Source organism: Triplophysa dalaica, chromosome 20, assembly GCF_015846415.1.
Source record: "Triplophysa dalaica isolate WHDGS20190420 chromosome 20, ASM1584641v1, whole genome shotgun sequence".
Classification (NCBI taxonomy): domain Eukaryota; kingdom Metazoa; phylum Chordata; class Actinopteri; order Cypriniformes; family Nemacheilidae; genus Triplophysa; species Triplophysa dalaica.
In genome coordinates, this window is record NC_079561.1 from 10,211,417 (window position 1) to 10,225,606 (window position 14,190).

A 14,190-nucleotide genomic window follows, 5' to 3' on the forward strand; every position below is an offset into this window, starting at 1 on the left:
AAAAGTTTTTTGTTTGTGTTTTTAAAGCATAGTTTTCTATAGTCAGGTAAGTGAATGGTCACATCCATAACACATAAATGGGCACATACAAATTAAATGTAACTATTTTATGTTATGAGCCAACTCTTCTCCGATTGTTAGATATTAATGCTTCTGGTGAATAGATTTTAATTCACAGGAATCCCACAAATATCGCATCCATTTTTCCCTCCTTTAAAATATAAACTGATATTTTTCTGATGTCTGGACCCTATGAACAGAGGTTTTGTAAAATATAAACAGGTGGTTCAATGTTGGTAATGAACACATTCTCTGAGAATATGAATTTCAAGTTTTGTTTGAAAATGTCACATCCATAACACATGTCACACATAACATGTTAAAGACAGACTTTTAGATTTATATATTCTGCAGCTGGTCACAGGAGGTAATTTGTCAATGGCCACACATGATTTGTCAGTGCCAGCAGGTGACCGTCCATCCACAAATGGTTACAGGAAGTAACCTGCTACTGGCCTTGGTGCTGTGGCCTCAGCTGACCTGTCAATAACCGTAGGTGACCTGCAAGTAACAAGTGGAAAACTGTCACTGGGAATGCCCGACACATGCAACCAGAGCTTTATTTTGAAGTGTACGGCATTCTATTTTTACCATTATTATGAGGAAGTGAAATGGTTTGTTTGTGATACACTGTAAAAGGTAGCTCTTTGGCCTCAGGGACCAGCACATTGTTCCTTATTCCACAAGGTGGCATGTAATACCTGATCAAAAGCTTAGCATCAAAGAATTCAACACCAGCCTGTCAGTGGCTCACATACTGTCATTCAAATTTACAGTGCAGCCTAATGTGAGAACGTTAACACCCTTAACACTCAAGTCACAGGAACTAGGAGCCATTCCTCACGCCTACAGCAAGTCTAGAGAGAAAATGACAATGAAAGGAAAAAAAAGGTTTGAAGAAATCTGCAGGAAGATCATATAAATACACAAATTTCACATCTTTTAGCATGCTGGTGGGTCCCACAATCGAACAGAAGGAAGAAAACATTGGCTAACACAAAAAATACATATTTTATGTTTAACCACAAACCTGACCCTTAGAAGCTAGATCAATTAAAGGGATAGTTCACCCAAAAATGAAACATTCTGTCATCATTTACATTTGCTCACCCTCTTGTCATTTCAAACCTGCCTGACTTTCTTTCTTCTGCACAAAATAAGATATTTTGAAGAATGTGGATAACCTAACAGCGGTGGCAGCCATTGATTTCTAATTTATGGACACAAAACCATTGCAAGCGAATGGCTGCCATCACATTTTTCGAAATATCTTATTGTGTTCTGTGGAAGAAATAAACTCATACGGGTTTGACATGACAAAGGGGTGAGTAAATGATGACAGAATTTTCATTTTTCGGTGAACTATCACTTTAAGGTGACACCAATGCTCACTACATCGATTAAGGTCAAACATTGACCACACTGTGTTGTGTCACTTTTGAGTACATTAAACTCTTGAAATTGCTCTCCGATGTTTTTTGAAATATAGTTTATCTGCAATGCCAAGTGTCCCAATGTGCGACGCATCTATCAGTTTTACATGCCAGGCCAACAATGGTGCAAGCCAGAGAGAGGCGCAGACAGGCAGCATTGTGTTGCATTTAGCTCCTCTGTCTTGCTTGAGCAATTGTGTCTCACATCTAGTTTGTTTGGCTGTGTATTTGAAGAAAGAATAAGTAAGTATTTTGAGAGAACATTCTGTGCAGTATACAGGAAGGTCATTGACAACCCTTTATTTTATTGCACTAGATTATTTCAATAACATTTTACTATACTAAACTGTGAAATTCAAAGTGTTAGATTTCCAAAAACAGTTGATACTTGTTTTATAGTTGAACATATAGCCAATTGAAGACGAGAAGAATGATCAAATGATCACACTATCTCTCATGGGAGAGACTTTATTGGCACTTCATTGACAATCATTTAAGTGTTGGCGTTATACTGATTGTGACCTAACACCTATTAAAGGCTCAAAGAATGTAACGTGCAGTTGTTCACACCTCTGAGAACCAGAAAGACCCTTTGTCTTTCAGGCTTTACTTTTTATTTGCAGACAAATGTCTCCGTCTATTGACTTGGAATCACCTCAACTACATACATCTTCACAATTACAAGGTTTTAAACTTGAAATAAATATTTTTTATGTTTGGATCTGTAAAAAATGCAATCTCGCCATGATGATCATGTTTCTAATTATTATTTTTTTATAATTCTTGAATACGTAATTAAAAATGTTAAATTCTGTCATCATTTACTCATCCATACATTGTTCCAAACCTGTTCTTTCGTGGAAAGAAAATGTAAAGTATGTGCTTACTGACATCCCCAAAACTCCAAGTAATTACAAGTTTTTTTTAAACGAAATTAAATGTGGCCTTTTGTACAATTGCAGAAAGACATATGCTGGTTTGAGACAAGCATCGTACAAGAGGAAATGAGAAAAACTTTGTAGATCCTCATGACTGAGTGTCAGTGTCAATACAGATATAAAAATATGAGCTAATTAGATCTTTTTATGATTAGATGTGCATGCTTAGTTCAGGTTCTCAAACTAAAAAGCACTTTTGTATCTACAGTTTTAAGATATTTTTTAATGTTTTAGATATATTCAAGAAATTGGGATTGTAAATAAGTAATAGAGTCAAATCAAAGCTGTGTTGAATAAAAATACTTTTTAAATGTGAACTTTTTTATTTGTTTCTTCAAGCGACAATTCGAATGTTCATGTCTCAGTTATTTCTAATTTTAACTTGTGATGGTGAGACCAGATATTTGTGTGCCGCACAAACTCATTGAATTATTACAACCTGTTTTCCTCAATATGATTTCCTTATTGCTGCTCTGTGTTTATACCATAGTTAACACTTTACAATACGGTTGAATTTGTAGAAATGTCTTAATGAATTAGCATACATTAACTTCAATCAACAATAATACTACTGCTGCATTTGTTCATCTTAGTTTATGCTATGTAATGCACTTACTAAAACCTTATTGTAAAGTTTTTTTTTATTAAAACTTGCCAGATGTGTCAGTTTTATATAAACAGCGCCGCCTAGTGCTAAAATTGTGTAACTGTATAGAAACTATCCAAGTTTCCCCTGAAAGCATATTACAAAATTAATCTGTGAACAAAGCAGCCCAATGGAGAATCACAAAAAACTAATTCACTGTCTGGGAAAGTGAACATTTTAATGAAAATGTCATACATTGCTTCCCGAACATCTGGGATATTAACGTAAGATTGAATCATTTTCATGACAGCATTTTAGAACAGTTTGTTGTTGATTTATACTAACATTAAATAAGTTATCACAACGTTAGAAACAAATGAACAATAAAGTGCAGTTTATTTAAGCCTATTTATAAACAAAGTGAAAATGACATTTCGAACCAACTTTCAGGAGGTCTATTAAAAGCTCTTAGCCAGTACATCCAGCGACACTCATACAGAACAGCTAAAGTATCACTATAAACTAGTTTAAAATAAAAACGTTGAAACACTAAATATATCTTCTGCTGAATTCAATAATTGATTGCTGTAGTAGAGTTTTTATTCCAGGAGATGGCAGTGTAAGCTCATATCCAGCAACCATAACGCAGTTTGTTAGGAAGATAAACTCTAGTGAGGAAACGAGGAGCTATAGATGCCAGGGACTGTATCTCAGCTTTCTGCTTCAGTCTCTGCATTGCTTTGATCTGAAATCAATAAACACACAAACTCGTACATCACGTCATATATTGTTTTAAGAACTGTACAATGCATTCACAAAGCTATCCTGATGTCAAGACCATGTCCCATTTTCGTCATAAACATGGAAAATCATTTGTGAGAACTCTGCTCTATTAATACATTAAAAAAAATCATGTATCTACAAGAACGTTCACCTCATTCTCCCATGCTGGTTGGCAGGTGATGTACGGTCTGCTCCTCAAGCTGTTGATTTTCCTCTCATCTGCCTGACTAAATGGAATCAAAGCTTCTTCTGGAATCCTGTACCTGTGTGTACAAACACAGTTTCAAAACAATATAACAATAATACACACAAACAGACTTAAAGCTCCACTGTGTTATTTTTTGGAGGATCTATTGACAAAAATGCAATATAATATACATAACCATGTCTTCAGATGTGTATAAAGACCTAACATAGTGAAGTGTTATGTTTTTATTACATTAGAATGAGCTATTTCTATCTACATACACCACAGGTCCCCTTACATGGATTTTCCAATGTTGCTTGGATTGTATGACAAACGGACAAACAATTCGCAACCTCTCCACTAGATGCCGATACAATGTCCACGTTGATCCCTACTATATTTAAAGTCTCTGTTTCTATTCACAACTAGACACTTTAATTAGTTAAAGTGTCTAGTTAACCTATTTAATCCCAAAATTTATAAAAATTATACATATTACATTACATTAATGTCACCACTAAATTTGTTTTTATGAGTGGTTTAAAGTATCACATGACCAGAGACATTTCATTTAACTTGCCCCTCTGAAAGATGATGTTTGTCTCTTATAATACAGATAGGCTACATGTATGCATTTAACTGTGAACAGTGAGAAAACACTTTTTAAAAAGACTCTTTATCTGGTTGATTTCTATGATAAATTTGTAGAATTCAAAATGAATGAACTAAAACAGAAGTTAAAAATCAGTACGTATCATTCAAGGTTTACAAGGAACTGCCTTTATAGATTAAAATGTCACTTTATTGTTTGCAAGTTTCTGTTTTTGATTTACTGTCCAAATTAGCAATTTTCTGACAAGCCTATATATTTTCTTACTCTTTACACTTGTAACAAAAAAATGTTTTTTTTTAGATTTGTCTGCTGTCTCTTAGACATTAATAATGTTGGTTCTTAAACAAAATATCAAAATGGTTCAAGTGTGTTGTGTAAGCATCTTGATAGTCCCACATGTGCTACTTCCAGCATCTGAGAAACAGCTGATGTGCTGAGATTTTCAAATCACAAATGTTCAAATAACCACTCTTCACACAGCAAAAGATCTGCATCATCTTTCAACACACAAAAGACCGAGTCAGATTCTGCGTTCATATCTATGATGTATTAGGAATAGTTGGAAATACTAATGCTTTCACAAACGTGACAGAGCTCATGCAGACATATGGGCATATAATAAACCTCATAAATGTAAAGTATGTTACTATAAATAACTGACAAATATTTATTAGACTCAGATAAATCTTTTGTCATTTGACCAAAAAAAAGTTGAAGTCAAGTCGAATTTATTCATCTTAGCTACTTTGATCTGAAACAACGACAGCTGATATCAGTAAAAAAACTATGTGCAACACCGACAATATACATCAAACTACACTGCTCCTACAAAGCAATATCATTTACGATCATTTCTACGACCAGTAAAGATGAAATATCTTGTCCGGCTTTAGAAGGGTTCATGACAAACAAATTGAAAACCGCTGAAATGATCTGCTACATATCCCACAGTATTTGTTTGTTCACGTTTGCATCTGATTTTCATAATTCCTTTCTTATGTAAATCAAGAAAACGTGCAAATAAACATCAGCTGGTGAATCCCTCCAAGACAGTTCTAACTTCACCAAAGGCTCTTGTACCTGAAGTGCTAGATTACAAAGACAGGTGGCCATCAAAAGCATTTAACATAGCATATCCATTAACGGCCCCAATCCATTTTTGGTTCTCTATTTTTTGCCCATAGATTCCTGAAAAGTGGTTCTGATTTCATTCACAGCCCATGACAGTTGACAAACCCGCTTAAAATAGCTTTCAAGAGGAAGGAAATAAAAAACAGCAACAAAAACCAAAACAAGAAAGGCCAGAAAGCAGAAAGCAAAGCCAGCCCGGCCTCAATTGCAAACCACAGAGTAAAGTAATGAGTTGACTTTCCCAAACCTCTGAATGTCTGAAGGCAGGAGGCCCAACCACAGCACACTGGGGACAGTCAGACTGCGCGCCTCAAAGGCCATCGACTGAGGACAAATCACAGAGTTCATAAAGTTTGACGGTCAAACAGACTTCATTATCACAGCAAATCAAACATGTTCGGCATGAATTTACTAGCAGACATTTACATTTATGCATTTGGCAGATGCTTTATCCAAAGAGAGTTGCATCACATTATATTTGACATTTGTATCTGAGTGTATGCAGTTCCTGGGATCGAACCCATGACCTTGCCATTACTAGCGCCATCCTCTAATTACTGAGCTACAGCAAGAGCCTATTCCAAACAATTCTGATAGAATTAGAAAGCATGTGATTGGTTTGGATCAATGAAAAAGTTCAAGTCACAGTGTTCTTTTATATTTCAACCTGCCGAATACCTGACTGACTCCATTGGCATTCTTTTTTTTGGTTTATACATAAATCTTTTGTGAAATTTTACTATAATGTTTCATTTGTTATCATTAGTTGACTATATAACTATAGTTGAGCATATATATATATATATATATATATATATATATATGTAAAAACAATGAACAATACTTACAGCATTTATTAATCTTTCATCCTTATTTTTTAATGTCAATCTTAATTTTCACTACTACACTTTTACAATCCAAAATTGTATCTGTTAACATTACAATAAGCTAACATGAGAAACTGTAATTCCAATTCCTTTCCTGTAGCTCAGTGGTAAGAGCATCGCAAGGTTGTGGGTTCGATCCCAGTGGATAGCAAAACCTATGTAAAATGTATAGGATAAAGCAATGTAAGTCGCTTTGGTTAAATACTTGCAGTGTTACCAACTTCTACAAACTACCAACTTTTGTTAAATTTAAACTTACGAACTAATAATTTGCTTAACAGAGTCAAAAAAATAATACAGAGGATATTGAGATTTTCAGCTCAGCGCAGCTCAGCTCAGACAGACCATGTGTAAACAAGATCTAAATGAATCTGGTTTAGGTTATGATATTTATACTAAAATTCACGACAGAATACTGATCTACAATATGATTTTCTTGAACAGTATTGAACACATCCGAAATAGCCACATACTCTGTAGATGTATCACACACACACAGATGTAAAAATGCTTCACTCTTTCCACCGGGTAAATTTCAAGTTTATGAACGAGTACTTCCTCTTTTTCTTGCCACAAAGAGAAAAGAATAATTACATGTCGCCCCAAAGCAATACTCTGCACATGCCTCGCTGGAAACAGCACAGAAATAGCAGGAAACAGGACTCACCACTGAGCCGTGCTTGTAGATGCACATGATCTCGATGCCTGGGAAAAAAAGAGATGCAATCACCACCATACTCATGCAATTATCCTACGGACCAGCATCATTTGGGCAAGAACAAAGTAAAGTGTTACACATGCAAGAAGACAGCTAGAAACATTTGTAATGACAGTGTCAGACAGAGCAGAGGTAAACCACACCACGACCTACTATCAACAAGGGTGTGGGTGCGTGTGTGTTTATTTGTACCATGCGGGTCTGCATCCACCAGAGCAAAGACTGGGACATGTAGTGTGTCCCACAGTTTCCTCACCATCAGTCTGCTGTTGACATCAGGAACACCTTTACCCTGAGGGACACACGAAACACACCTGAACAATCTATCAATCTTTCATTTCTCAATTTGACTGATGGTATACATTTATCAGAATATTCCCCTGGAGTCAAACCCATGATGCTGTGCTCTTCCAGTTGATCTACAGGATCATGATGACAGCATGCTTACAGTTATGATGATGCATGGAGACAGTCTGGTACAGAAGTCATCGTCCAGGAGTCTCTGAAAAGTTGCATCCTTCTCCACTATAAGGATGAATTTGGCAGATGATACAATGTCTTTGTGATGCTGAGGAATCTAACAGATCACCCGTCTTACAAACATAAACAGAGAACTGCAAACGTTTTAGTTCTTTTTGAAACTTGACATTGTCTCCCTCTCTTTCACTTCATGGAAGAGCACATTAGAGATTTTGCAAAACATCTCCTTTTATAGAGCAAAAAAGTGCAGGTATGGGTAAGTAAATGAAAGCTACCTTTTCGAAAAGTAAAACTTATTTATTGTGTGTAAAACTTAATATTATACATCACAAGTCTGCTTTTTATAAAGGACACACAAGAAACTGTGAACAGAAATGTTTCATATGATGACAAAAATATAATTGTGCCAACGTATTAATAACCATTAAACACATTAAATCTTACAGATACATCTGTGTTATTCCTCAAGAATGAGTAGGTGACCCTACATTTTCGAAACACTAGTGTAGCCTACATAAATAAATCAGTGATATGCTTAAACCAAAAGGATACGATTAATCCCACTAACATTGGAAGACACGGGGATGGCCTGTGGACAGAATTATAAAAACATTTGGAATGGTTGCACAAGAAAAATAGCCTCATCTTTTCAAAAACATTACACAACTCCAAACAGACAAAATAACCGAGTAGATTTAGAATGCTGTCTCAGACTAATGTTTTCCAGTGGTAAGACAGCATTTGAGTAAAGCTCATATGACTGTCTCCAGTCTAAAAATGTTGTCGGTGGAATTACAGATGAATGATTTTGGGCAGGATATGACATCAATCATGGTCATGATGTGAACTTTATAGAAGGATATCCATTGAGTTTCTGATCTAGACTCACTGTGGTGCTCGAACTGCAGTCCACCATCGTACCATCTCCCTCCAAATAACACAGATCACCTGAGATAAGGCCTTTGGATGTTGCAAGCTGAGGAAAATAGTAATGATTCAATTTATGCTAAACCCATGCTCGTAAACTCACATATTGCAGAATCTGTGAAATAGCATCTAGCATTTCAATAAATTACACAGACACACAATATCAGAAACTGTAGACAATTATTGTATTTTTGGTCTTGTTATCAGTTGTATACATGTAAAAAAGAAGTGTATGTTAACTTGAGCAGGACAGTGTGTAAAACGGTCTCAGAAATGCCAATATCACACATTACAGCCACGTGCACGTACAACATGCAGACTCCTGCGGGGAACCTTGAGCATGCACGAAATGTCATCCACGATGGAATCCACGGTCTTCTGTGACCCAAACAGCTGTGGATCATTATAATATATATCCCTGACAGACAGAAAAAAAACATTTCAGCGCACAGGTGCACTTGACAAATCCCTTCATAAAAATCAAAGGTTCCACCTGCTCTCTATATCAGATGATTTATGGCACTGTTTGCAGATTTATACATCATCGCTTATGCCCACAGCTGGCTTCCATAAAACGTTCTTGTAATAGCTGACGGATAAGAATGCTAAATATTTAGACATGAAACAGGCTGAAGAAAACCTTTCCGAAATATACAATATGAAAGACTTTTGAGAATGTCACGCAAATATATTGAATACTCACCTTTTAGTAGCATAGGAGTCACTTTGAACAAGTTTGTAAATTACAGACAAGAGCTTTAAAATCAGTGCTGGAAACAGAAAACAGAAAGACACTGGATACAGTCATATTTGGCAACATTAGTTTTAATGGTCTCACGACATTTTCTGAAAAAAAGCACACGTTTCTTGTTAAAGGGCTGTTGATGTCATAATTATGTTTCACATATAAATCATGTAAAATTGCCAACTCATAAAGTTGAATGGTCTTGAGAGAAATATTCTCTGTACAGATATGTACAAACATATAAAATAGCAATAATGTAAAACATAATCTTACCAAATTTGGTGGCTGATGAAGGCCAGTCACTTCGAAGAGTCACTACAGATGCATCTGGCTTCAGTACCAATCCAACAGACTCATGAAACCTGAGAATTATATCAATAATTTTTCTGCTGTTCTTTTCTTTTCCCTCCTTTTCCTCTTCCTCCAAGACAATTTGACAATTTATTGATTGCCTAATATCATTGAAGTCATAACATGCCCCGAAATATGTGCAAGAAATGATGTCTTCTTGAGTTACTTCAAGACTGGGTGTACGGGTGAAATGTTTTGGGAAAAACATCTTGATGTCTAATTTGAGAAATCTTAAAATGATCATTACCAAATGTTGCGCTTGGAAAATATAACCAGGCACAATAAGGTATTATATCTATTTTGCTCTCATGGGGGATGAAATGATTCAGCTAAATGAGGTTTTCATTATCAAAACTGCTTTGAGAAAAATCTGTCATATTACCTGCACTAGGGAAACATTTATTACAGCAATAAGCCAAGAGCTGAGTTGTCAGGGCCTCGGCCTCAGAGGGGCCCCAGAAACGTGCGTTAAGCCTTGGGGAGGTTTGACGTAGATCTGACCAGACAGTTTTCTTTGTTCTAAACATGAGCTATTATACAGTGAAAACCTTTTTAGAGGTCTGAATTTTAAGTGTGTGTGTGAGTGGGAGAGAGAGAGAGAGCGAGATAGAGAGAGTGTGGGTGTGTTCATAAAGCCCTTCTTGAAAATGATACAGTCAAAAAGTTACTTCATTTGTAAATACATAAAGATAAGACAGACAGAACAACAGTTATATAGACTGATGCTTGAAGTGGGGAGAAAAAGGTTCTCGTACTCACTTGAAATTTCTAGAACGATAAACAATATTTGGACATATTTCTGGTGCAAAACTGGTTACTAAAGCAACGATTTGCCGAACAACTGATGTAATAATGTTAAATAAAAATGTGAGCAAAAATGATAATTTCAGTCATTTCATTACCTTTTCGGCAGTCTATTGAATTCTTCTGCTCATTAAATCTACCATATGCACACACAGTCATATCATACGGTTTATATGCTATAAATCTGTTATAATATGTTTTTAGGCACATTAAATGGCCGACCACACAATAAATCCAACAATATGTGAAAAACGTATGTTTTGAGATAACACAACAGTATTCGCAGAAGATATGTACTTTATTTTGCCTTCTCACTACTCATTATCGTCGCCGGCTGACTGTCTTCTTCAATTTGATTTGCTGGAGTTCTGTAAACTGTGTTTGATTGGACAGCCTTTTGAAATTGGGTAGGTCCACGCTAATCTCACTGACTGGAAGCATCTTGGACGTGACATAAAATGACGCTTTGACTCGGAGTGGCGCAAGACAAAGTGAAGCTGGGCTAAAGATTAAAATAGAGAAGTGCCGGTATTGCCAACTTCAAGCACTGCAGATAGATAAATAAAATGTTTATGTTATGGATAGACAGATAAAAATAAATGTTACCATTTTACATGACAGTCAGACAGAAAACATTCTTTCTTTATCTGATAGACTGACAGGCCGACCGACAGACAGAAAAAAAAGATATTACTAGGGATGCACGATAAATTATCGGCCGATAAATGGTCATTTTTAATGTTACCGGTATCGGCCGCTAAAAACATTTTGGGCGATAAATTGTAGGCTATAAATTATGAATAATTTACTCTGGTTAAACTACATCATCTGCATGCTGCTCACAGTTAAAATACAGTACAGTACTGTCTATCTGTCATGATCATTGACTTACTGTTTTTAACAAAACATTGTTGATGTAGGTACAGTATGTAGATATGTAGATGTGTATATTATAGGAACAAAAGTATATTGTTTAAAGCCGAGACCTATCTGAATGATTTCTGTCTTGAGACCTGTTAGACTTGTGGCATTTATCTGGGTTGCTCTGTAAGAACATCTATAATATATTTTTCAAATAAACATATACATATACAAACACATACCAGAAAAGTTTCAAAGTTAAAGAATATTTAACTAGTGTGAAGTAGGTTTGATACCAGATTTTCAGGGAAAAACGGAGAACTAATGGTTACCTTGTTTCTGCAGTTAATGTTTTCAAATAAAAGCAGTTGTCCCCTTTTTGCCTTTAGTTTCAGTCTCAGAAAATGTTAAGATACAGTAAATTGGCCAAAATATCGATAATCGGCTCACAAGTTTAAAGAATTATTGGTTATCGGCTAAAATTTAGATATCAGTTCATCCCTTATATTGAGCATTTTGTACGACAGACAGACAGACAGGCAGATTTTTTTATCAAATAGACAGACAGATATTTATTTACCATTGTGTGTTAGATATACAGACAAACAGACAGACAGACAGACAGTTAGATAGACAGACAATTGATATTTACTATTTTTTATGTTAGATAGGCAGATAGACAGACAGGCAGACATATAGATAGATACCATTTTTATCTTATTAAATAAAATGGATATTTACTATTTTGTTTGTTAGATAAAGAGAGAGACAGTCAGCTAGATAGATAGACAGATAGATTGCATAGGCCATACATATACAGTAAGACATATCTTCTAAATGTTTAATTTCCTCCTAATTTATTTAAACTTTTATTTTGAAAGAACGTTTTCATAAACTTACCTGACATTGGCCCAGCTGGATCTGTTCATCACACTCAGCACAGGTGCCTCACCTTTAGACACACTCGTGACTACAGTCTGAATGACTGTCTCAATCCGCGTCAAAACATCCTGTCTGTGCATGAGGGACAAATCATATTCAGTCGGTGTTTGTTAAACAGATGAACACGGAGGTCATCGAGATTCCTGCCCTGTCACCTGCTGATGTCCTCCAGGTGCCTGTCAGCAGATTCCTCGCGCCCGAGTAGCGTCTCCCTAAGCTTATCTACCTCAGCGAACAGGTCAGCCATTTAAGTCGAATATCCCAATCTACGAATGTTTCTACTTGAGGTAGTTTTACTACCATATGTTCATAAACGACAGAAACACCGCGAGAGCGTCAGTAAGTGTATTTGACAACGTGTAGCGTTACGAAGAGCGCTCGGCGTATGACATCAAAGTACCGCGAGAACACAACAGTCTTATTGATCACTCTCGCGGTACTGTGATGTCGGTCTGCGCTTCGCTGCTTGATGTAACGAGTCTTCAATATTAACAAGAAGATAATCTAAATATAAGTGGAAATCTGTTATAACTCGTTTTGTACAAATGTACAAAGATAAATCACCCCCCCCCCCCAAATCTTTGAATGGCAACATTCATAAAAAGTAATAATAAACGAATCTTCAGTAGTATAGGCTACTTATGGTTTTAAAGAACTTATACCACAATATTTTAAATTTGACAGCGATGGAGCATCATTGCCTGACCATTATTTGCCAGCTTGCATTGTTTATTTTAAATATATATATTTTAAGACTAATTGATACTTACACTTTTTAAAAATCTAAAATATTATAATCATTGAATATGCATAGAGAATATTAATCACTTACACGTACTTAATAGCTAACAAAAATATATTATTTGTGAAATTATATATTTTTATTATGTATTTTCTCTTGTTTCTGTAGCTCATTGTGGGTTCGGTCTCCAGGGAACACATACTAAATGTACCTTGGCTTGAATGCACATTTCAGCTACAGCAGTAATACATCAAATCCTCCTTCCTCCAGTTGCTTTAGATAAACTGCCCGCCAAATAAATAATTAAATCTAATTTAAAGTAATTGTTGAACAGAATTGCCAATTTTTTTCTTTTTCATGCCAGAGGGTTCATTTAATTTTTGAAGGCAACCCATTTGTCTTATTTTATTTAAACAGTTAGGGCCGTAATGTTAACTGCAATTCATAAAGGAAACATCCCCTTTACTGTTCCAGTCGTGTCTCACTTGAAGCCATTTTGGATTTTTTCCTCAATTCCCTGATGAACCCTGCAGCAAACTATCCCATAACCCCCGAAATTCCAGCACGGCACGCCTGACCACACCACAGGGACCAGCAGCAGGCAAAGGCCTCCACCATCCGCCCTCCAGTAAACATAACTTCCTTTAAAAAGGTTTTAGATGAAGACATATCAAAGACTCAAAGGTCCTTTAATCCAAGAACTCTTTGGTAGCTCCAGGGTAAAATCTCTTTTAAAGATAAAGGAGTAGTTCACCTACAGTAAAATCAAAACTTCTGCTCTTATTAAGTAATATATGAACCTTTCCAAACCCCTACAGTGATGCTTTTTGAAGTGAATTCCCCAATTTAAGTATTAATTTGAAGTTAATTATGAGCTGTGAGCATCACATCTTGCTGACAACGTGTGAAAAAATATGAGACTACAGGAGACGCCGTTTCTTGCCCCTGACCTGACCCGAAAACTTCCATATGGCTCCTCAGTAGGCATCTGGCCATCTTCTC

General features: G+C 35.9%; 1 protein-coding gene across 1 annotated transcript; it reads right to left on the minus strand.

Annotated features, from left to right (window-relative positions):
* Window positions 1–3,240: 3,240 nt before the first annotated feature.
* Window positions 3,241–12,843, minus strand: spo11 (SPO11 initiator of meiotic double stranded breaks). The gene is made up of 13 exons (XM_056732263.1): window positions 12,602–12,843; window positions 12,405–12,518; window positions 9,762–9,850; window positions 9,447–9,513; window positions 9,053–9,161; window positions 8,706–8,792; window positions 8,369–8,405; window positions 7,785–7,894; window positions 7,529–7,628; window positions 7,286–7,323; window positions 5,979–6,055; window positions 3,952–4,063; window positions 3,241–3,762 (listed from the first exon to the last, which is right to left on the minus strand). The coding sequence occupies exons 1-13, from the start codon at window positions 12,691–12,693 to the stop codon at window positions 3,643–3,645; spliced, it is 1,152 nt and encodes a 383-aa protein (XP_056588241.1). The 5' UTR covers window positions 12,694–12,843; the 3' UTR covers window positions 3,241–3,642.
* Window positions 12,844–14,190: the final 1,347 nt, after the last annotated feature.

Coding starts and splice junctions, on each gene's coding strand:
- spo11 (XM_056732263.1), bottom strand. CDS start 12,693: ATGGCTGACCTGTTCGCTGAGGTAGATAAGCTTAGGGAGACGCTACTC. Junction 12,519..12,601: donor CACCTGGAGGACATCAGCAG/GTGACAGGGCAG, acceptor CCTCATGCACAG/ACAGGATGTTTTGACGCGGA. Junction 9,162..9,446: donor GACTCCTATGCTACTAAAAG/GTGAGTATTCAA, acceptor TCTGTCTGTCAG/GGATATATATTATAATGATC.